At 60.2% G+C, this 23,527-nt stretch overlaps 1 protein-coding gene across 1 annotated transcript in view; it reads left to right on the top strand.

Moving 5' to 3' along the window:
- The window catches only part of ABR (ABR activator of RhoGEF and GTPase), a 112,727-nt gene that overhangs the window by 82,141 nt on the left and 7,059 nt on the right, over window positions 1-23,527 (top strand). The window contains exons 16-18 of the mRNA XM_045299962.1: window positions 22,423-22,482; window positions 22,720-22,829; window positions 23,215-23,377. Coding sequence (XP_045155897.1) covers window positions 22,423-22,482; window positions 22,720-22,829; window positions 23,215-23,377 — 333 coding nt within the window. The remainder of the gene's footprint in view (window positions 1-22,422; window positions 22,483-22,719; window positions 22,830-23,214; window positions 23,378-23,527) is intronic.

Raw genomic sequence — 23,527 nt, 5'->3', positions numbered from 1 at the left:
GAGAGTGTGTGTGTGTGTGTGTGTGTGTGTGTGTGTGTGTGTGTTGGGGGGGTGCCCCTGTGCCCCTGATGGGAAAGCTCAGGCCTGATGGGTGCCTCCCTCTCTGTCCTCTCCTCCTCTGAAGCCAAAGCTTGTGTCTTAAGGGAAGGGTTGGGGATCATTTCTTTGACCTTGGAATCGTGTGAGGGGTCGGTGTTGTTTGTTGTAAATGACCCTCAGAACTTCACGAGGGCCAGGCCCAGGTTGACAAATCTGACAAAATCTATATCCTCTTTCAAATGAGAACCAGTGGTGGACTTCTGGGGGGTAGAGATTCCTCCGCCCCCCTCCCCTGGCCCAGGGGTTCTCCATCTCTCTCCAGCTGCAACCAGGAGTAGGGTCCCAAATCCGAGGGGCAGGTAGGGGGCCACCACTAGACTCTAGTGGTTGAAGGAGCTGTTAGACGCCTCCTGGCCATCTCTCTACCTCCAGGCCAAGCATCCCGCCCCTTGGTTCCTCTTTCCTTGAAGGTCCTCTGGGCCCTCTCCTTGGCGAGAGGTTTGGACACGTGGGAGGAGTCAGCAGTCCTGGTCCCTGACCACTGGGAACCTCCATGTCCTCCTCTGTTAAATGGGACGATCCTTCCCGCTCTGGCTTGCCATGAGGTTGGGAGGAGGAGTGTGGCAGAGAGAGCAGGCCAGGGCTGAGCTGGGCGCCTGGTGGGCGGCCCTGCTTGTTTTTGAGCGCCTCTCCTGTGCCCCTGTGCTGCCGTAGCAGAAAGAGCAGGGCTGCCCGGCTAGTGGAGACAGCATGAGAGTCCTTGCTCCCAGCCAGGGCTGATGGGACAGGCACTGAGGCCGGGCAGAGCTGAGGTTCATGTCTCTCTTTGTCCACCCGGCAGTCATGAGGATAGGGTGAATGAGTTTACCTCTGAACCTCAGTTTCCCCGCCTATACAATGGGCTCATGAAGCCCTGGGCACAGAGCCTGGCATCGAGTCAGTGCCTGGCCAACAACAGAGGCCAGCTTTGCATTCTAAGCCAGCAGGCCCAGGTACCCTGTCCTCCCACTTCCTGCAGAGCTCCTGGGGCTAGCTCACTGGGCAGCTCCCCACACACACATGCTGTCACCTGCGAGGACCCCCATCCCTATGGCTGGGCCCCAGGCTAACTGCTGGTTGAACCCATTGTCTTCAGCTGATGAGGCTCATCGAGCTCTGATTCACTGACCACCAAGAGGGCAGAGCAGCCGGGGCAGGGGCCCTCCCCGGGGTTCCCTGCCCCATGCCCAGAGAAGGGATTGCGTTGACCCCAGGCCCCAGCTTTTCCCCCCTAGGAGGAGCTCTTCAGCTTGGCTTGGTGCCGCCCAGGCTGGAGCGTCGCGTGTCTGAGGATCCAGGAACAAGGGCCCTTTGTAGCAGCTTCTGGTTTCAATTACTCGGCAGAGAGCAGGAGGGGACTTGGAGTGAACGTGGGGCAGGAGCCTGCTGGGGCAGGAGGCCACATCTCCCCACCCCAGCTCCCCATCTGGCCCCTGAGGGGTCTGTTGTCCCCGTTTGACTCGCCCAGAGGTTGGATGGGCCAGCTCTGCTAGCCTGGGCGCCTGGCTCTGGGGCATTGGCCTGGTGAGCCTGGAGCCCCTTTCCGCTCTGGGACCAAGAGAGTAGGCTGGGCTGAAAGGACACTCTGGTCCTGGCTGGGCTTCTGGGGGAAGGCCTGGTTTTGCTGTGGTGGCGGTCAGGGCAGGATGCTGGGAGACCATCTGCCGGCAGGACGGGTGAGGGAATGTCTCCCTTTCTGCCCTTCTCAGACCCTGAACTGGGGCGGCCAAACTGGTGTGCAACTCCCCCGTCTCCCCCCACTGGCACATGGGCCTGACTGCCCCCAACCTGGGTCAGACCCCTAGAGGGGACTCATCTGCCTATAGGTTTCATGTTTCCCATCTCTGCTGCCCCGGGCCCTACGGGGCTCTTCCCTCTTCTACCCTCAGCAAGGTGCCAGTCCTGAGGGCACTGGGTTGGTTCTGCACCCCCACCCCCCACCCCAAGCAGCCCTGATGACTAGAGCCATTGTGCCCACCCAGCTGTCTCTGTGCAAGTGCTCTCCAGCCCCCACCTGTTGTCCCTCTTCAGGGCAGGTCTGGGCCCCTCCGTGGCTCTGGCTGAGCAGGCTGCAGCAGGCCTGGCCTCAACCGGGGCAGGAGCCAGCCACAGCACCCGCCCACCACTGCCCAGTCTTGTCCTGCAGACCTCCGCTTCTGCGGAGCTGCCTCCGTCCTCCAGGTGTTCCTGATTTGGGGGCGCCTGGCTTCTGCCCAGGGGCTTCTGGAGACAGGAAGCAGCTGGAGCTCCAGCTTCCCTTCCTGCCTGCCCCACCCCACCACCATGGGAAGGCCACCTTGGCGGCAAACCTGGTGCTGGCTCCCCCAGGGCTGCCTCCCGAAGGGCTGTAGCAGACTCTGTAGAGAGGACTCTGTGAGTGAGACCCCTCAGACCCTGACAGCACTCATCCTCTTTGTAAATCAAAAGAGGGATGCTCTCCTCTACAGCTCTGAAACGGGGGTGGGGGGTGGGGTCCGGCTCCCCGGTGTCAAGGCCAGATCCTGAGATTGATCGTACTGCTTGCTCTCTGGGTGCATCCCCGCCCGCCCGTGTGGGCAGCACTGAGTTCATGGCGGTGTTGGCTGTGGAGTCTCGGTGAGGAGTTGAAGAGCATCTAGGAACTTCCTGAATTAGGCTGCGGCTTGGTGGGAATGCCCACACGGGGACCCTTCAGGTGGGCTCTTGGTCTCCCCGAGCCTGTCGCTGTGGCCAAGCTGCAGTGCCAGGTTCTTTGCCATGACACTGAGGGGCCGGGGTGCATCCTTGGATGGATCAGGAGGGCTGCCTGCACCCTGGGAGGGGAGCCCCAAGCTGCAGTGGCTTCAGGACAGACCCCAATGTGACCCCAAGGCCAGGGTGACCCAGAGTCACCAGTCTGGCTGAGAAGGAAACCCTCCCAGGAGGGTTTCAAAAACACCGGGTGGGGGGCGTGGAGGGTGGACAGGAGGGCTAAGCAAGCAAGAGAGCCCTGCACTCCCACGCCCACCAAGGCCCCTCTGTGTCTGCTTCTCGCTGAGGGGGGCTGGGGACACTTTGACTGAAGGTTTTATTTGGGGGGGGGGAAGGGAAAGGGATAATCAGTTGGGGGAAAAAAAATCCAAAATGTCTGATCTGACAGGTGTGGACACCACGCCCGGCCTAAGACAGTGGGCTGCCCGCTATGCAGGAGGTGGGTGGGCCCTACTGTGTGCAGGCTGCCCGGCCCGTTCGAGCTCAGGGCTGCGTGGAAGGGAGTTGCCTAATAGAGAAAGATAAAGCACAAAGACGCTCCAAAGACTGACAGACTTTGGGGCTTCAGAGCCGCCTGCCCCAAGCTGCTGGGCCTGTGGCCCGGGAAGCCCTGTGTGTGTCCTGGTCACATCCCCACCCCTTGTGCTGGGCCACACTCCCTCCTGTGGGGTGTAGCAGCCAACGGGCCAGGGCATCCAATCTGGGTATTGGTTCTGGCCAGGACCCGTGTCCAGGGGAGAGAAAGAACAGATGGTTGTGTGGCTGTGTGCCCTGCCTGCTCTGCCCCTGGGTGCTTTGGTTGTAGACAAGCAAGATGTTCTTAAAGGCTTATGTGGATTTTCTGCCCTTTGTTTCCTGACTGAGTGTGCCAGGGGAGTCACCAGGGGTTGCCAGGGACACGGAGACCTGGTGATGTCGTGGGTCACGTGGCCCGCTCACCACAAGATCAGCAGTTCGAAACCACCAGTCGCTCCACTGAAGAGGAGAGAAAGCTTTCTTCTCCCATAAGAGTCAGCCTCAGAAACTCACAGGGCAGTTCTACCCTGTCCTGTAGGACCGCCATGAGTCGGCATCAGCTTGATGCCTGAGAGTTTGATTTTGGGGGTTTGGCCAGGAATGTGCAGTCAGGACTTTTCTTTGCAGGGAACAAGCTCTTGGGCTCTTTCAGCCTCTCCTAGCCACCTGGGACCACCAAGCACCCTCTGGCAGGAAAGTTGTGAGTGGAGCCGACTTGGGGAGCTGGAGGGGGTTACAGGGTACCTGGGGCAGGTTTAGTCTGGACTGGGGAGTGACTCGCTTTTCATGTTGGCTGCCCCCTTCCCCATGCCCACCCTGGGCACCTACCTGCAGCCACCAGCACCCACTTCTCCAGGTAGGTTGCAGTTGGAGCACGCAGAGCGATTGCGGCTTAGCAGGAGCCCAACACTTGCTGGATGCACAGCCACCTGGAGCCGAACATCCTGTTTCTGGGTCTAGGGAAGCTTTGGGCTTTGCAGATCCTCAGGAAGCATTGGCTGGACTCCCCCTCCTGGCTTGGGTCAGACTCCGCCTGCTCCCGGGGCACCCTTCCTGCAGGCTCTCAGGACCTCAGACTCTGCCACCAGCCCTGTTCTTCCCTGGGGACAAAAGAAGGGCTCCTGGCAGACCCCACACCACCCCCTCTTGTTCTTTATGCTCTGCCTCCTCTTGGGCTCGGAGCCCCAACGCTGGCACGCTGGGGTGGTCTGCTGGGGCTCTCCCCTCCCCCTTGCTCCCAGGCAGGCTTTGCTGGGGTGCTTGTGGCCTTGGTCTAGCTGGCTGCTCAGAAACCCCCTTATCCTGGCTTAGAGGCATTTGAACTAGGGAACAAGGACCGGGACTGGGGACCCAGCCGGGGCCCGAGGGAAAGGAGGCACTCCAGAGAAGGGGCAGCAGCATTCTGAGAAAGCTCCTGCCTTCCTCCCTTTCCCCTCCTCCTGTTCACAGGCTGGATAATTTGCCTGGAAGCTGTCCCCACCCCCACTGTCACCAAGGCAGCAGTGGTGGCCGTCTCTCCCACTCCCTCCCGCCCACTTGTCTCAGCTGTGTATTATTCTCTGCTGACCTTTTCCCCAGTACAACGCAGGTCACTCGACACTGATTCCACCTCAGTCCCAGCTACGCCAGGTGGCGGGTCCCCCATGTCCCGAGGTTACCTCCCCGGGACGGCCCCTCTCCCTCGTCTGGCAGAGAGCCTGCAGGGTTGATGAGGGAGGATGGGGGACGGTCCACTAGGAATGTTTTTCATTCCAAAAGCTATGACATCTGCTTCTATGGGTCTTGCCACCCAGGCTGTTTATCCAGGGAGGGGGCCTCGCCTGTCCTCTGTGTCAGGTCCTGCCACGTGAGATGAGGAGCAGGGGGGACTTCCAGGAAGATGGGGTGGGTCCTCAGAGTGCTGTGGCCTGGATGGACCCCAATTCAGGATGCTGCTGCTGCTGCGGAACTTCAATTTGGCACGCCCCCCCCCCCACCATCCCCCCACCCCTGCCCTGCTCCTAGACCACCAGTTCTGGGATGAGTCAGGCGTGGGGAAGAGGCTGCATATCCACGCTGCCCTGCAGCGAGCCCCCAGCCCCCAGGGAGGAAGGAGAGAGGATCATCTCCAGGGAAGGGCCTCCCCACTCAGGTCCCCATCTGCGAAGGTGCTTACATCGTCATGGAGACCAGCTGGCCACCTTTCCTCCAATCGGAGCTTGCTTTGCCCAGACAAATGTTGAGCCTGGGGTTCCTAAGATAGACATGTGTCGGATTTGGGGAACAGGATCTGTCCCACCCCCTTCCTCCCACATACCAAGTGGGGGAGAGGGGCACCCAGCACACAGTCTCCCCCAGACTAAACTGCACCCCGGGACAGTGACCCAATGCGAGGGAGAGAACCTGAGAAGTTGGCGCGAGGCCAGTCCTGGAGTTCATCCCACAGCGCCGCCGCCTCCTCCGCAGTGAGCGAACGTGTGAGCAATTATAATGGCACCTTCACCGCCAGTTATACAACCAGCCAAGTGCCCGTGTATTGGAGGGACTTGGGGTAAAGATGGGGTCCTGCTGGGGTGATGCTTTTCAGCCCCCATAGGCACTCCTGGTTCACGTTCCCTCCTCTGTGCTTGCCTGGCACTCTTTCTGTGTCGCCTTCGCCTGGCGCAGTTCTTAAGGACAGAGAGGAACGAGGCCTTGCGCACCTCACGTGTGCACCAGGATCCCTGCTAGTGTAGTGGTGGTTACGCCTCGGGCGGCAAGGTCAACAGTTTGAAACCACCAGCCGCCCCGTTGGGTAAAGAGGAAGCTTTCTCCTGTGAAGAGACGCAGACTCGGGAACCCACAGGGGCAGCTCTGGCCTGTCCTATGGGAGCGCCACGCGTCAGCGTGGACTCGGTGGCTGTGAGTTTGGATTTGGGTTTGATGCGGTGCCTCATGGTACCCGGCTGATCCGTGCCCCATGCACAGGTGACTCTCCCTGGTCAGGGGCGCTTGAGTCCACGGCTCGGCTCCCGTCCTGGGCTGTCGGCATTGTCAACACCGGCTGTAGGCTCTACTCTCCCAGGTCCCCAGCCTCTGTCCGTGCCGCCTGGAGGAATGAGTGATGCTCCCGGAGGAAGTGGGGTGTGCAGCAGCCTGGCCCTTTGCACCACCGGGGGAAGCACGGCTTTGGAGGTGGCCCCTAGGTCCCCCAGGAGAGGCAGGTCTGGTCAGAGCTGGGCACAGGTGTTTCTCTGTGCCCATCAGCGCTTCCCCCTTGACCCCGGGTACTGAAAGGGCTCACTCCTGGTGCTGCAGCAGCCGCCGCCTTGGGCAGCCTCCTCTCACGCCGTGAGGGACCTCTGCAAGCCTCAGCGGGACAGGAGCCTGTGGTCCAGCCCTGTGTGCGCTGCGCCTGCCTGTGAAGGGGTGCGGAAGGTGGCACCCTGCAGCGGGCCGAGCCCAGACCCTCCCCAGCTGTCCTCCCAGGGCAGATCAGAGCTTTGGGGCTGTCTGACCTCAGTTCGCGTCCCTGCAGCAGCTTGGGGTCTTCAGGACCTCGGGCGAGAAGCGCAGCCAGCAGAGTCCCTGCTTCCTCCTGGGTCGAGTGGGGGTGCTCGTGCTGTCTTCCAAAGGTGCTGAGAGGGTTAACACGAGTGACCCCAGGGGGAGGGTTAGCCTGGGATCTGTGGTGTAGTACACCTCCCTAAAGGGAAGCCATGGTGATGGGGGGCAGCAGGGGCTCCCTGGGAGAAGGCTTCCCTTTCCTGCAGGAAGCTCTGGTTCAATTCCCAGCCAGGCGGCTCATGCACAGCCATCTCCCACCCCACCCTGCAGGGGAGGCTGTGGGTTGCTAAGATGCTGAAAGACTTTTCGCGGAACCTCCAGACTAAGATGGTCTAGGGAGGAAGGCCCGGCGATCTGTGCCCCCAAACCAGCCAATGACAGACTCCACGGTGGATCCCAGTGGCCCGATCTGCAGGGAAGCATGGCGATGTGCAGGACCAGGCAGCGTTTCATTGCTCGGTGTGCGAGACTGCCTCTAGTTGGGGGCCAGCCCCCACAGCAGTTAGGATGACTCATTCTTGGCTACCTGTGTGGCGAAACTGCTCTTTTCTCTAGAAAACCACTGAGTACGCCGCTGCCAAACCCTGTCATCGATCGATCAATCAATCTATTGAGTGGCTAATTGAGACCCTGCAGGAGCATTCTGAATACCCAGGGCTGGCCTCTGACCCCTGACTCCACAGTAACCCCACACCTTTAGAGAGTATATTGGGTAACACGGGACAGTCACCCCAGCCTCACCGAAGTGGGGAGGCACCAGTGCAGCCAGTCAGAGGTGTTCAAAAACCCTCTTGTGGGACCAAGACCATACTGGCGCTGACAATGCGGGTACCCTTCTAACTCCTGTGCCTGGTTCTAAGTTGCTCCATCCTCGTCTCCACTGGGCTGTGTGTGTGTGGTCTGACCGTGAGGGGCTCAGGCCTGCCTCTCGTCTCTGAGCATTGCTACCTCATGAGCTTATTGGCTTCTTACTCTTAGCAGTCACTCACTTGAGGCTTGAGAACAAGTATCCACTTTGGGTTCCCAGGCACCCGGACCAGAATTGTGACTGGTTGCCTCTTTGCCATCAGGCACCCTCAACCCCTGGCAGTGCCTTCCACATGGACCTGGCCCTGTCACCAAGTTGGCATTGAGGGAGGCACCTTTGGTACAGGAGTAGGTAGGTAGGTAGTAGGGTCAACCCCATGGGCTTTTGAGGTTCAGGAAGCAGAACTCTGGGCTGTGGGAGATCTTTGCAGCTGGGATGGCCAGGATGTATCTCTTGCCACTATGCCCCCAACAGGCCTCCCTGACCTCTCCCCACCCTGGAGCCTCCCACTGATGCCCCAGACCCTCAGAGCCTCCAGGCTTGGAGCAGCCCAGCAGTGAAAGCGTTAACACGGAGACCCAGGAAGGGATTGTGGCTAGCTGCTTGTCAAACTTTATTTCGTAGGGGCTGGAGGGAGGGCCCCGCCTAGTTGGTGTGCGGTGCCCCCAGCTTGCCAAGAGTTAATGCCAGGAGGTTGGGGTTTGGGGAAATGACAGCCTCCATCCAGCACCTCCTTTGAGCCACTTCCGCCAGTGGGGGTGGGGTGCCCCCCCCCGGGTGGGGTACCCCCCTTTCGCACCGCTACTCTGCATCCTGGGAGCCCTGGACTGCAGGGCGGAGGGAGGTGAGACCCCCGAGCCTGAGTAAGGTGCGGTGGGTAGGCGGCTGGCAGCTGGAGGCTGCTTCCTGGACCCTCCTGCAGGCTGGAGTCTCTGGGAGGGAGGGCTGGACGCCTGCCCAAGGGGGGAGGAGAAAGCAGCGCGCACTGCTCGCCCTGCTCCGGTAACAGCTCCAGGCAGGCTCCCCGCTCCCACTCCCGGGCGCCGGCTGAGCCCAGGCCGCGGGCAGCGCCTCTCCTGCCTTCGGGGAGGGGAGCTGGCCACCGAAGCTCAGCCGGCCGCTGTCACCACTGGAGCCACCGCTAGCATGACAGACGTCCTGCCTCAGCCTGAGTGCAGCCTGGCGGCGGTGTGCGGACCCCTGGAGAGCTGCTGCCTGGACCCGCTGGAAGAGCCCGGTGGCAAGCGGCTGGCCAACACAGGCGCCCGGCTCTGGGGCCGGGTGCGCAGCAAGCTCCTCCGCCAGAAGGTGCCAGGGGGCCCTTGTGGGGTGGGACTGCGGGGGGAGGAGGCTGGGGGCCGCAGGGGGCTGGGCTCTTCTCTGACCCTAGCTGGTAATGGCCTTGAGGATTGCCATTGCTCCCCCAGCTCCAGCCAGGTGCTTTCTGTGCGCCTGCCCCTGCCAGCCCCAGGGAAAGAGGGGGTTCTGGCGTACAGGCAGGCTATGAACAGACTTTGGGGTGGCTAGTCATGTTGTGTACACCCCCCACCGCCACCCCTGCACTCAATGCTGCCCTGTGTTGAGGATGCCATCCACCTTGTAGGGTGTCTGTGGGGCTCATTGCCCACCAGGAGGAGAAGGGAGGACTGTGCAGGAGGTAGTGGTGCTACTGAGCCTGGGGGCTGTCGGCCACCCAGGTGGCTTTGGCCCAATGCCAGTGGGTATCGGGCAACTCGCTCAGTGTGCCAGGGGCTCCCTGATCCAGCAGGTCACTCAGCCAAGGCTGCCCCAGAGCACTCTGCGACCCTGCCTACAGCCCAGGCCCAGATCAGGACTCTAGTCTGAGATGGACGCACATGGACCTGCATCTGGGCATGTTGCCCCTGGGCTGGCCTTGGGCCCTGGCAGTGAGCCTCCGGGGCAGAGCCAGATGCAGCTCCGAGGGCACAGCGAGCACTTGATCGCTCTGTGGACCAAAGGACAATCTCGGGGAGACCTCCAGGGCCAGGGCCGGTGCAGCTGGTCTGCATGGTGCATGAGGGGGTAGGAGGTGGGGGTGGAACCCTCCTGGAACTCAGAAGGGGACCCTCAGAGCCAGCTCTCAGGGGTGGCCAGAGTAGGGGTTCCTGATACCTGCCAAGAGGAAATGCTCTTGGCTCCCTGCTTAGTTTTGTCCCCTGCCAGCAGGGCATACTTGCCCTCTCGTAGGTGACATCAGTCCTGGAAAGTGCTGGACAGGGCAGCAACTTGAGAGCTATCCTGCATTGACCCCATGTCACCTTCAGCCTCCCCCTGGGGACCAGGCTAGCAGCCCTGCTGGCCCCAGCTACTGCCAGAGCCCCTTGGTGCTGAGGCAGCTGTCTGCCCGGCAGCATGGACCCATCCCCGCCTGCCCCTCCCAACCCCCCGTGCCGCCCCTGGCCCCTGCTGAGGCCAGCAGACACTAGCCCACAGCTTAGCAGCACTACCAGACTCAAAGTTGGCACGAACCCGGGGAACCTGACGCTGCAGACACCTGGCCCACTGCCAGCCCAGCAGGGCCCTTCCAGTTTACCTGGCTCCATGGGGAGGTGCTGGGCAGGTGGAGGATAGTGTTTGAAACATCACCCTCCACCCAAACCCGTCCCAGGCTTTCTGTTTTCCCGACCTGACCTTGCCATTTGTGGCTGGCTGATCCAAGAAGCCGCTTCAGGAATTCTTCGGCTGGGTGATGGCCCTGGGTCTGACTGTGCGCATCTGGTCCAGGGTGGCTAGCCAGGGTAGTTGGCAGCTGCGCGCTGGCCTCGGGGATACGGTGTGTGCTGGGTGCTTCAGCTCCCTGGCACATGCTGTGTGACACTGTGTGCCAGGGACACACACAGAGGGTGTGCACCCTGGGCAACAGGGACCCCCACCCTGATGAGCCCACCTGGGCCAGCAGGTGGGCCCGTGGCACCGGCCCACTGCCCACTGTGGGTCTTTCCCCAGCGGCTCCAGCCTGTTTCTTCAGTGCACCGGGCTCCCAGTGGGGCCACTGGTGGAGCTGAAAGGCAGCAACTTGGGTGGGGTGAGGGAAGGTTGGCAGGCAAGGTGCACCCCTCGTTAACTTTTTCTTGGAGTTTGGGCGCCGGAGACACCTGTACTCCCCCTGCAGGAATGTATAGGGAGGGCTTCCGGGACGCATGAGTCACTGAAGGGGGACTCCAGGCTGGAGATGAACAATATGTTCAGACTGAAAAGGCCCACCAGTAAACCCGAGCCTCTGAGGGGCCTGTGAGGGTCCCCTGTGCCTAGGGAGCTCCAGATGCTGGGGTCGGGGAGGGGCAGGGGCTCTGTGGGGTTCCGAGGGGCCGTGGGTTGTGCTCATCCTCAGACTCGGTAGTTGGATTGTTGTGCAAGCAAGCCACGAGCGGGGGAGACACGTGGCATTCGGGTTTGTGGGTTCTGCCAGTCCTCTTGGCATTCAACTTCTCATTTCTACTTCTTTTTTTTTTTTTTTTCCCTCCTCAAATCACACTCAAGAGACCAGGCTCAGCGCCTTGCTCTTCCCATCCTGCCCGCGTCCAGGCCCCTAGACATCATGGGGGTGGAGGGGGGCGGTGACTCCTACTCCCACCCGCCACGACACTTCCAGAGACTTGACCCAAGCTCACTGTGGACATCCTGAAAAGGCCCCAGGTTGGGCCAGAGCAGCTGCATTTGCCTGATGGGGAAACTGAGGCCTGGATGAGTTGTCCGGCCAAGGTGGAGATCCTTCTGCCCAGACCAGGCCAGGTGGGGTGAGGGAGAATTGAGAGCCATGCCTGATGCTGCTGTCTGTGTTTGGGGGGATTTAGAGACCTCTGTGCTTCCACGGAGCTCCTCTCGAGAAGCTGTAGTCTGAGTGGAGTGGAGGCACATCCTGCCTGGCCTCGACGTGCCCTAACTGGTTCTGGTAAGGGGTTCCACTAGTCCTCCTGCAAGATGGGGGTGTCACCCTGGAAAGCCACCGTTGGCTCACTGTGTAGGGGAAATCTTTAGGTTCAGAGAGCGTTTTAGGGGAAGAGGGTCCCGTTGTTTGCCTCCTTGAATGTGTCCAGAGGGCAGCTGTACCCCTCCCAGGCCCCGGCATTTCACGTGAAGATGATCCTTGACAGATGGCAGCGGGGCGGCCCGAGCGCACATCGCCGGGTCACCGAGCCAGCAGAGAGCTGGGGACGGGGAACACCAGGCAGGCGTGTCTCGGACCGGCTGACCGACTTCCTTTCCCAACCGGGCTTTGGGCTTCAAGGAACGATCTCAGCCTATGTCTAAGAGGTCTAAGCTGGTCCTGGCGACCCCCTCCCTGCCCTTCTGCTGACCAGAAGGAGCCCGCAGCCTGTCTGCCCAGGCTCTCCTCCCAGCCTTTGTGGGCCCCTCAGAGACAGAACCAGCACAAAGCCACCTCCCCCTGGCGGAGACCCCTGCTGGCATTCCCAAAGCCATGATGCTTCCCACAGCACTTTCCCAATCCTCAAGCCGCCCGTGGGGACACTGACTCCCAGGACCAGGCGAGTGGGCTCTGGCCCCCCAGTGCTCCTGCCTTCCCACTGCGCTGGCTCCCAAGAGAGTTCTCAGAGCAGGGGCCCAGCTTCAGGAGCCCAGTGAAGAGCGAGGAGCTCCCAGCCCCACACAGAGCCAAACTGTGTGTCACTTCCGGGCGGGCAGCCACCTCAAGTAGGAACCCCACTTTGAGTGAACTGGGCAAGGTGCCCCCGACCATTTGGGGTGGGGGTGGGAGGGTAGGGAGGCAGAGGCCCGGGCTCTCGCTGACATCTCTGTGACCCCACGGGTGACTTGGCTAGTCAGCCAAGCTGGGCCCGGTGCCCCAGTGTGTAGATGGCCCCTGACCAAGGACAGTGTAACCTGCCAACAGGGTGGTTCCTGAAAGGCCAAAGCTGCCCAAGTCCAGCACTCCGAGGGCTAGGCCGGCAGGTAAAGAGCCCAGAAACCTGCGCGGTGCCACTTGAGGGGACTTGTAGGGTTCTTGTCTGAGCCGCCGCCCTCTGCTGACTGGCCTTGCTAGTCCCCAGGCTGTTGAGAACTCACCACCGAGTGCTGCTTGGTGCCCTCGCCCTGGCCAGTGGGCCTGCAGGCCAGAGGAACATAGGGGCTGCCTGCCCACTCTCCAGGAAATCCAGCGGTGGTCTTGCTGCCCAGCATGCCTTAGACACAGGCCCTGCTGTCTCTGGTCCCCTACAAATAGCTGGGGAGCTTCCAGTCACCCCACGGTGATCTTTGCCCGAACCCTCTCTCCTGACCGTGGCCACAAGCCCTCCCCCAACAGGGGCCCACATCCGCCATCCCTGCTCCCGGAGGCCAGCTTAGGGTACTCCACCCATCGGGCTCTTAGGGTCCAGGGTGCCAGGTTGAGTAAGGTACCAGTCTGGTAGGAGTCAAGGGACCTCCTCGTTCTAGTCTTGGGCATACTGTTTTCACTTGCGGTGCGACCTTGGGCAAATTGCTTCACCCCTCTGGGTCTCTGGCACCCGTCCAGAGGGCGAGCTGAACAGGATCATCTCCTCGATCCAGTCCATGTGATGATCTTGGCCATGTCTCAAGATTCCTGTTCCTCAGCCTTCCGCTCTCAGCATGCTGGGAAAGCTGGGTGGGAAAGGTCCCGAAGCTGCCCCTGGGCCCAGGCCAGCTACTTGCCACCCTTAGAAGGGAGGCAGGCAGGGACATGGGCTTCTCACCTCTTGCCTGGAAAGGGCCCTGGCAGACAGACCCTGCCTCCATGGCTTAGGTGGATCATTTGGCCCCTGAGTGTTGACAGGGTCCCCTCCCCGTGAGAGGCACTGGGGCTACAGCATGCCCAAGGCAGGTAAGGGGCTCCTCTCATGAAACCCCCTGTCTATAGGAGGCCTCAGACAATACAGGAGTGCTAGGCTGAAAATAAAACCGGGCCGTGGAGGAGCGAGCGATGGGGGAGCAGAGAGTCCTTGCCCAAAGCAGTCATGTTGGAGCCGAGACTAATGAGGAGAGATGTTGAACCGTGACAGGTCTGCCTACAGACAGCACATCGTGGGTACAGGGGCCTGCCAGGCAGAGGCCCCGTGGGAAGGGGCCAGAGACGACCCTGGACGAGGCCGGCAGCAGCAGTGGCGAGGAGTCTGTCGCCTCTGCGCGCCGGGCAGCTGCTCAGGTGGTGGCGTGGCATTCATGGTAATGGTGCGTTCCAAGCACCCGGCAATGTTCTCGTGCTTGACTCGAGTTAGGCGATGGGCCTGAGGAATCTCAGGCAGAAAGAGCGAGTGGTCCAGGCAGGATCCCAGGAACCAGTGGGTGGACCCGTCTGAGCTGGGACCCCAGCAGCCCAGCTCCAGCACAGCCTCTGGCCCCTCCCCGGGTCTGCTTTCTCAGACCTCCCCCGGGAAGGCCAGAACCACAGTGGCCCAGAGGCTGGGAGGCCTTGGGTGGACTGCATGCCCTGGTGGGGTGCTTGTGGAAGCAGGCCCTACCTCGCTGCGCAGGGAGCCCCGTGTAGAAAAAAGGAGCACTCACAGAAGGGATGGGGACCTGGGAGGAGCCCCCCTGAGGGGGCCAGTGCCCCTCACCCCCCTCACCCAGAAAGGGCTCCTGGCCTGACAAGGGAGGATGGAGTCTGTTTCCTTCCGAGGAAGACTCCTATTTCTTGCCATACCACTCGTGGCTCTGGCCTCTCTCCTCAGGCTTAGACGCCCTCCCCTTGGGGACCTGACCAGTGCCTTTTCCCAAGAGTGGCCCCCCTCTGTGCCTGCCCTTGGCCTCCTGGGGGCTGGGGGCTGGGCACCTCTCGAGTAGCTGGAGGCCAGGCCCTAAGGTGGAGTCCTCAGGATGGTGGACCTACCAGCTACACGGAGGACCGGCCCAGGGCTCTGGGGGAGGGGGCCGCGGCCTGGGGGGCCCTGTAAGAGCCGGCCTGGCTTTGCACTGGAATGCGGAGCCATGGGGGTGGCAGGTCTCTGTGGGTGCCCTGGAACTAACCTGGCTTCAATAAAAGCCGCATTCAGAGCTGCTAAACCTCTTCCATATGTGGGCCTCCTCAGGGACTTCAAAGCTCCCAGGAGGGGGAGGAGAGGGTCGGCAAGCAGGAAGGGGCTGCCTCCGGAGGACCTTCCTTGTGCTGGGGAAAGCTTGTGGTCGGGCCGGCCAGGAGCGAGAGGGTGGCCCAACGAGGCTGGGGATACTCAGGGGAGCCCCTGAGGTCTGACCAGCCCCCCACCACCACCACCCAGCAGGGTGAGGACTGGAGGAACAGGGCTTATCAGGCCTTATGAGAAAGGGGGGTTGACGGTTTCCGGAGCCCTGCTAAGCTGGAAACCAGGAGGGAGGGCCTTCCGCGCCTGGGGGCCCTCCCTGCCTGCAGGACCTCTCTCTGGATTTCCTCCGAGGGCAGCAGCCACGTTGGCGGAGCCCTCCAGTACCCTCCCCGAGGGAGGCTCTCTCCACAGCTCCCGCAACGCCCCCACTCACCAGTGCCCACCACCGTGCCTTTGGCCTGTGGTCTGTCCCAATGACAGGCTGGCTCTGGTGCCCCAGGGAGACCCGCTGTGAGTGTGCCAGTACACTTGTTGGAGGAGCCAGCCAGGACCGCCGCCGTGAGCCACAGAAAGGGCCCTCAGCATTGGAAGTCCTGGTTGGTCTTTTCTAAGACGCCCGCCCTGCTCCCTGGGGTGGCTGCTGCCCCGTTCGGTCTGGCTGCCCTTGCTGTTCAAAAGCTCTCTGTGTCTGTAACCCTAAAGCCAGCTTCAGTCTTTGAGTCCCCCCATCTGTGGACTGCCCCCCACCCCCTGGGCCCAGCGAGACAAAGGGCAGGTGGGGGCATGGAGTGAGAGAAGGGCTGCCGCCAGAGACCAAGAGGCAGGGAGGTCAGGGGGGTCTCTGACCCCCAGGGGTGTGGAAGGGGTGGGAGGGAAGGCCTAACGTCAGGCTTTCAGAGGTGGGCAGAGCGGCAGGGAGGAGGGAGGGGGAGACCTGAGGGCGCTCGGGACCCTCAGTGACGTTTCTCTTAGTGGACCCTGCCAGCAAGTGGGCCTCTAAAGTCGCACTCGCTGATGGCTCCTGCCACGGGCCTCCCGCGCCACCGCGAGCCTGCGAGTGGTCAGGCAGGGGCCACCACAGGCCAGTTACAGAGGAAAGACGTCCCAGGAAAGGCGTTGGCGGCCAGGGTGGGGCAAATGGTTCACACGGGTGTTGCTAACGGAAAGGTTGGCAGTTCCAATCCATGGAGAACCACCCAGGACAAAAAGCCCAGAGGTCTGCTTTGGGAATGTCGGCCACTGGAACCGCTGGGAAGCACCCTCCATTCTGGTGCTCGGCGCTCTCCCTGGGAGCTGTGGGAAGGGGCCGCCGAAACTTCCCGACAACGACGACAGCAGCCACGGTTGAGAGAGAATGGTACTGCGTGTGTAATGTGCATAGTAAGTGTGCTTGGTAGAGCGTGTGGTAGAGCGTGTGCAGTGTATGGCTGTACTATAGCACGTGCTACAGTGCAGAGGTAGGCCCAGCAGTGAGATGGGCGCAGGTTCAAGCCTGGGCTCTGCCATTCATGGTGTTCTTCACGGTGTACGGTGGCCCTGTTGCCATCTTCTGCGCGCATGTGTGTGCCTGCGCACACGTGCACACACACGCACCCCATGATGGCAGGAGATGCCCTCGGACTCCTCAGCCCTTCGCAAGCCCGCCTGTGCCACCCTGAAGTAAGCTGAGTTCCCCCGTGCCTGCCGCCGGGACCCCATGCTCTGGAGGGAGAGCTGTCAGGTGCCCGCCCTCCGATGGTCCAGGGGCCGCTCCTCACCCCGAGAGCTAATTGAATCAGGAAATAGCAGAGTCCACATTTCCCAGGGGTTATAAATAGCCACTGCTGTCCTGACAGCATCATTTCTCTCTCCACTCCTTGCCCTCCCTTCTCTGGATTGAAAAGACAGACTGAAATAGACTTGGTGTCTGACGGCTGCTGGCCTCCAGGGAGCAAGAGCTGCCTTGTTGGGGTGCAGCGGGGGCTGGGCAGGCCTCCCAGAGGGGTTCCCAGGGCCACCCCTGCAGCAGGAGCCAGGAAGAGGGCCGTACAATAGGCTAAGCCAGGACAGCTGCTGGGGCCCAGGCCACGGCCAGGCCGGTGCGTGGGGGTGAGAAGCATTGGGTGCTGTGCAGCCCGCAGGGAGGCAGGGGAGAAGATGCCTGAGGTGTGGTGTGATCTGGGAAGATGCTCAGGAAGAGGCGGAGCTAACACGGGGCCTTAGTCTCTGGGGGCTGCTTTCCCAGTCTCGGATGCTTCCAGGAAACACAGGCTTGCTGCTTGTCAGTTGGGGACAGAAGCAATGGGAGAGGGGGTGAGGACAGGAGAGTTGCCAGCACCCAGGCCACCCTGCAGACGATGCACCAGGAGGCCTGGCATCTCGAGTAAACACTGAAAGGGGCCGGCGCCAGGCTGGGATTTGGCACAGTTAGCCAAGCAAAGCGGTGAGTCCAGAAGGCTTGCTTTGCCGCCAGCGCTCGCGCGCGCTCTCTCTCTCTCTCCCTCGTGGCCGGTCCAGGAACAGGAGCAGGTAGACTGGCGTCAGCCGCAGAGGCTGCGATGTGGAGGCATCTAGGGGATGTGCACACAGTTGCTGTGGCTATTTTCCAGAACATCCCTGAGGTCAGTGTGGATGCCCCCGAGGAAAGGAAGCTTAGGGAGCTTAGTGGCTTGACCAGCGAGTGGAAGGTCTTTCTGATTCCCACGCTGCCTTTGCCCCACTCCTGCTGGGCGTCCGGGGGTGGTGGGGGAGCGTTGGCTCAACCTATGGGAGCTGCCAAGGCAGGAGACACTGAGAGCCAGGCGGGACTTCACACATGTGTTACCAGGGACCGGGAGCGGGGACTCAGTCCGGAGTTTATGCTGATGCCTGGTGAGGCTAGCTGTAGAAGGAGCCGGTCGCTCCAGAATGTGTTTCTGAAGCAGTTAGGAGCTCTCCCTGATGTCCAAGGAGCCCTGGGGGACAGTAGTTAAGCACTCAGCTGCTCACCCGAAAGGTCAGTGGTTCAAACCCCCCTGCTGGCCCATCAGGAGACAGATAAGGCAGTTAGCTTACATAAAGTTAGCAGACCCCCCACTAGCCACAGGCAAGGGTTGAAACAGCCTTACTATCAGCCAGAGATCATTGTAATCTTTTTTTATTGATTACTCATTTTATTGGGAGCTCTTACAGATATCATAACATTCCAATCACATCAAGCAGTATTGTACAATTGCTACCACGATCAGTTCCAAACCACTTTCTATCTTCTTGAACTCCTTGATATCAGCTCCCCTTTCTCCCCTCCCTTCCTCACCCTACCCTCTAGGAGCCCTTATTTTTTTTTCTGAATATAATGGGGTTTTTTGGCCATATCTTACACACCCCAATGTATCCATTCACACACAGTTCTGTTGTTCGACCTCATCGAGTGGGGTTACACAGCCCTCACTGCTGTCCACCCCTGTCCCCCCTCTTCCTACACCCCCACCCCTGCCTTCTCGGACCCTCAGGGAGCCATTACTCCTGTTTCTGAGGGCAGTCTTGATTATGCTGGATTGAACTTGGTACTTGGTCAGCTGACCTCCCTAGTGACCCAACCGAATTTGCTCAAGGTGCAAATATCTCTTGCGTGTTCCATGACAAAAATGTCTTCCCTGGCTTTTTAAATATTAAGTGGTCTTTTCTTTCTTACTCGTTATTTATATTTTTATCTTTGTGTTATTTTATCCTTACCACTTTATTTATACTTTGTGTTTTATTGTTTCTATGAGGAGTGGATGCATAGAGATAATAATGGAGGCAAGGGTTTATGGGGGATGTAGGGGTGGGGGGCGAGAGATAGGGTGAGGCGATTTGGGGAGTAGACAAGGAAGACGGGAGCGGGGAGGGAACACTGGAACAGATTGTGACTACATAACTCATTTTAAAGGCCATTTAACCATATTCTAAAATGGTCTGCAATTGATCGTACAGTTCTTCTCCATGTGATTGAACAACTCTTGACTTGTATGACATGTGCATGAGGTGCCAATAAAAAGTCAGACCAGGGGACGAGACGGCGGCAGCCCCTTGAGGGACGGGAGCCGAGGGGCTCCTCAGAGAACACTGCGTGAGATGGGAGCAGCACCTTAGACATGTGGAGACCGGGATGGAGGCGATGTTGAGAAAAACTTAGCTTCCCATTTTGACATTTTTGCGTAATAAAGATCTATGATTTTTTTTTTTTTTTAAGCAGGGCTGTGGAAGCCCGTGGAGGCTCCAGGAGTCAGAATGAACTGGGTGGCAGTGGGTCTGGTTGGCGAGTGTGTGTGTGTCGACATTCTACACTAGCTTGGGTGGCAGGTTTACAGGGCAGACTCATGTCCCACTTGAGGATTTATACACATCTGTGTCCTTCCCATCTCCCCCCAGGCGCCCCATTGCCATCGGCCCATCCTGCCTTTTGACCGGTGTCTGGGGCAAAGCCTGCCCCGTGGACTCGCATGGCTGACTGTTCTGAGCAGCCTGGTCAGGGCTGTTTCTATTCACTGTACATTGTCTGGCTATTGCTCGGCTGAAAGGTGACCTCTGGGAGGGGGTTCAGTTCTAGGCTTGAGGGGTGTCCAAGGACTGTAGTCTTGGGGGTCCCATCAGGACCAGGCTGTAGTGGGCCTGGTTTGGGGTTTTACCTCTTGGCTCCAGTGAGTTCTCACCTACCATGCAGGAGCCCTGGGCTCCGTTCCCAGCTGGTTCACCTGCAAAACTGCTACCCGTGTGGCAGTGGAGGCTCATGTATCGTCATGACGCTGAGTAGATCTCAGCAGAGCTTCCAGACTGACACAGACTAGGAGGAGAGGCCTGGTGGTCGACTTCCAAAAACCAGTCTGTGAAAATGTGGTGGCTTACAGCAGTCTGGTCCCAAACTGGTCATGGGGCGGGCGTAGGACTGAGCTGTGCTTGGAGACACCAAGTCAGGGGCAATGACCACTAACAACAGCTCTGTGTGTGGTTGGTTGGTGGCCGCTGCTAGGGACAGACCCCAGGGTAGCCCCAGGCCCTTGTCTAAGACCTAGTCTTCTTCAGGTTAGGTGAAGAAACGACCGGGGCCACCTGTGCTGTCAGCTCAGTGAGGGCTTGGGTCAGGGGTTCTCAAACTTTTTAAACGGGGCCAGTTCACTGCCCCTCAGACCGTTGGAGGGCCAGACTATAGTTTAAAAAAAAAAAAAACTATGAACAAATTCCTATGCACACTGGACGCGTTGACTGCCAAGCAGGACAGGCAGCAGCGGCAAAAACACCCTGTGGGCCGGATAAGTTTCCTCGGCGGGCCACATGTGGCCCTCGGGCTGTAGTTTAAGGACCCCCTGGCTTGGGACCTAAACAAGTTTAGAGGGAGGCTTGGGAAAGCAAGTTTTGGGGGACTCAGTACAGCACTGGCTAATTCTGCATCCCTCCCCAAACCGGGTACCCGCTCCCAAGTCCCGCCCCCCTCCTCCTCTTTGCCCCATGTCTTCTCCCGGCTGTGAGCTGACTGCTGAAGCTGGGCCTGGGCCTAGAGGGAACAGTGTGCAGAGGCAGGCCCCATCAGAGAATTGGGTGCCTCCTATCCCCAGCGAGCTGTGTGGGTGGTAGAAGCTATAGAAGCCCCAGGGCCCAGTCCAGGATGCACCGATCCAGATCTAGTGTAGCCTCTGCGGGGAGGCTGTGGCTGGTGGAGCCGCATCTCTCTACCTGCAACACACATGCCCCCGAGGTGCGTGGCCATCCCCAGGTCCTTAGCTCCAGCCCAGGCACAGGCCTCTTCCCATCCCCTCTTCCTCCACAGAGGGAGCCCCCAGGCAACAGCCCCCCTGGGCACCGCACGGGGCATCTGAAATGCTGGCGTGAGTGCTGAGACGGTAAGAGACCATGAGCAGCTTACCTATGCTTCCGGAAGTCACGTGGTTTTCCTTCTGTGCCCTCCGTGAAACCGAAGGCGGACCCGGGGGTCAGCCGAAATGAAAGGTCGTTGAAAATCATTCCTACGCTCTGTTATTTAAAGCAAACCGGAAGTAGCCCCAAAGGGTGTGTGGGAAAAACAGAATGGAAATATACGGATTTGCCTACAAACTAGTGGAAGCCCCTCATCGTGTGGCCAGAGCTCCAAGAACTGCCTCGAGTCGATGCCGACTCGCAGCGCCCCCAGGGGACGGGGTAGAACTGCCCCTGTGGGTGTCCAAGACCGAGACCCCTTGCAGGAGCAGGAAGCCCTGTCTATATTCCCCACAGCTGCTGCTGGTCTCAAACTGTTGACCTTGTGGTTAGCATAACTGCTACACCATCAGGGCTCCTTCAAAGAATGACACCGCAGTGCTGTAGAATAAAAGAGCCTCACCTGCTCACTTTTCAGGGTAACTGAGAAGTCGGTGGTTTCAAACCCGTTGGCCACTCTGGGGAGAAGGGCCCTTAAAGACGACCGTCCAGCCAAGTCTAGACGGCGGTTCTAGTCTGCCACTCGGGTCGCTGCGAGCTGGCGTCACTAGACGGCCCACAATAGCTGTCATCACGGCGACTTGGTGGTACAAGTCCCAAGTGCCACCTCAGACCTCACCACCGCCCATCCGCCAGTGGACGAGGGCCAGTAACGCAGGACCGGGCAGCCTTTGGTTCCAGCGTGCCTGGGGTCAGTCACCATGAGTGAGGGGCTCTGGCCCTAACTACCACATGGTCACGACGGCCTCCAAGTGTGTCCTGAGAAAGAGCCTTGCAGTCTCAGGGAATTGGATAGTGCAGATTCACACAGCTATTTTTGCTGAAGCGTGGTAGAGACAAAGCTTTCACATAGAAATCTAAAGTAGAACCCCATTCTTGGAGAGAAACAGGCTGGAAGTATAATCCGGGGAGAGTGGGGCTGGGTTTCGGCCTGGGAGAGAAGTGCTTGCTCGTGCATTTTTCTAGTGGGTGATGATGGGTATCCGATCGCGATGGTATTTAGATTGCAGTGGGGACCCGTGAAGGCGTGATGTAACCATTTTATTTTCAGATGGCAATATTTACATACTCTGGAAGTGATAGTTCTTGCGTTCTGTAGACTGCCATGGGAGTGTTCCATTGCCAACTTTAGAACATCCCAGGGAGGCGCGGTGTCTCGGGTTCCCTCTGTGGGCACCAGCAAAACCGCCTGTAGCCCATGGCCAGAGCTCGAGTCCTGCATGGTCCCCTGCGAGGGCTGCCTCCGGCCCTCCCTGTGGGCCCCCCTCTTTGTAGTGCCTTTGCTTAGTGGACGACCAGCTGCTGAGACCAGCCTCTCAGGGCCTCCTCACAGAGGTCAGTTCTGTCACCGTTTGGCCAGGAGAGGTTGAAGGTCAGACAGCTGGAAGAGGCAGGGCCAGCAGTCAAACTCGGGTTCAGAGAAACATGGCTCTTAGCTCCTCTCACCCAGCTCCCCCTTCTTTCACCACCTTCCACGTGCTGCAGGGACACTGCCGGGGACCCTCGGGACTGCCCTAGTTCTGTGGTGAGCAAGTGGCTTTCCCTTTTATGCGCCTCAGTTTCTGCGTCTCCAGAAAGGGTGATGGCACCCATGGGGGGGGGCGGGGGTTGGGGGTCCAAGAGGCAAGATGGGCAGAAGAGCTTAGCAGGTGTGTCGTGCCGTGCCTCGTCACAGGAGCTGTTGGGGGCCATCAGGGACTGCAGCCTCCCTCTGGAAGGGTGGGTTCCAAGAAGAGCCTTTGGCAGGCAGGATGGGTCAGCCAGCAGGGGCATGCTGGCCGAGTCTCTCCGGGCTGGCCCTCGCCCACTCACATCCTGCCCGCCGTCTCTCTGCAGTTGGACCCGCAGACCGTGGAAACCAAGAACTGGCACGCGGACACGATTGAGATGAACGGGGTGAGCGGGGCCATAGGAAGCGTCTTTGGGGTGGGTGGACCACCCTGCCCCTGCCCCTGCCCTGTCTGCCCTGCCCCTCTCCTCTGTCCACCCCGGCCCACGTTCCTGTTTCAAGGAGCCCTGGGTGCCAGAGGCAGCCCTGGTGCCTGCAGTCGCGGGGAGGGGGAGAGGGGCCATGGCTTTGGGGGGCCTTGGGCACTCATGCCCCGGGCTGTGTGCCTGCCTCACCCCTGACAGATCAAAGTGGAATTCTCCATGAAATTCACCAGCCGAGACATGAGTCTGAAAAGGACACCATCCAAGAAGCAGACAGGCGTCTTTGGCGTGAAGATCAGCGTGGTGACCAAGTAGGTGCTACTTGTGGAGACGCCTCCCACCCCCACCATGCCTAGCACCCAGTCAGTCACCGTCCAGCCTGGTCCCCACCACTGTTGGCTGGGTGGCCCCAGGGAAGTGTTGCTTTGCAGATGAGGGAGCAAGCCAGCACTGGACAGGCCCATTTTTCCTGGGAACCCCTGCCCGCCCAGGTCTCTTGATCAGTGGGGTGTTACCGTGACCAGGGCCAGCCCCACCTCACTACCTGCCAGGCGCCCCAGCACATGGGACTCACACCTCTCTTCTTCTGGGACCTTCCTTTCCCAGAGCGCCCCCCACCTCCCCGCTGCGGAGTGGGTGGGGCGTGGCTGTGCCGGGAGGCCCTCCCCTGACTCCGCCCCCTGCCCCTCCCTGCAGGCGGGAGCGCTCCAAGGTGCCCTACATCGTGCGGCAGTGTGTGGAGGAGGTGGAGAAGCGCGGCATCGAGGAGGTGGGCATCTACCGGATATCCGGCGTGGCCACGGACATCCAGGCGCTCAAGGCCGTCTTCGATGCCAGTGAGTGCGAGGCCTCACGCAGGGTCCCAGGCGGGCGTGGGGGGCAACTCGGAGTCATCCGGAGGCCTGCACTGACCATGTAGCCTGTGGTCTGCAGCCCCCCGTTATCGATCGAAGCATGGTGACCCCTACATAGGGTTTTAAATCATTATGGGAGCAGCCTGCCTCATTGT

This window comes from Echinops telfairi, unplaced genomic scaffold, assembly GCF_000313985.2.
Source record: "Echinops telfairi isolate 266 unplaced genomic scaffold, ASM31398v2 ScPeMD7_7458;HRSCAF=8496, whole genome shotgun sequence".
Lineage (NCBI taxonomy): Eukaryota > Metazoa > Chordata > Mammalia > Afrosoricida > Tenrecidae > Echinops > Echinops telfairi.
Note: the sequence above shows the minus strand (reverse complement) of the source record. Positions and strands in the feature narration are given on the sequence as shown.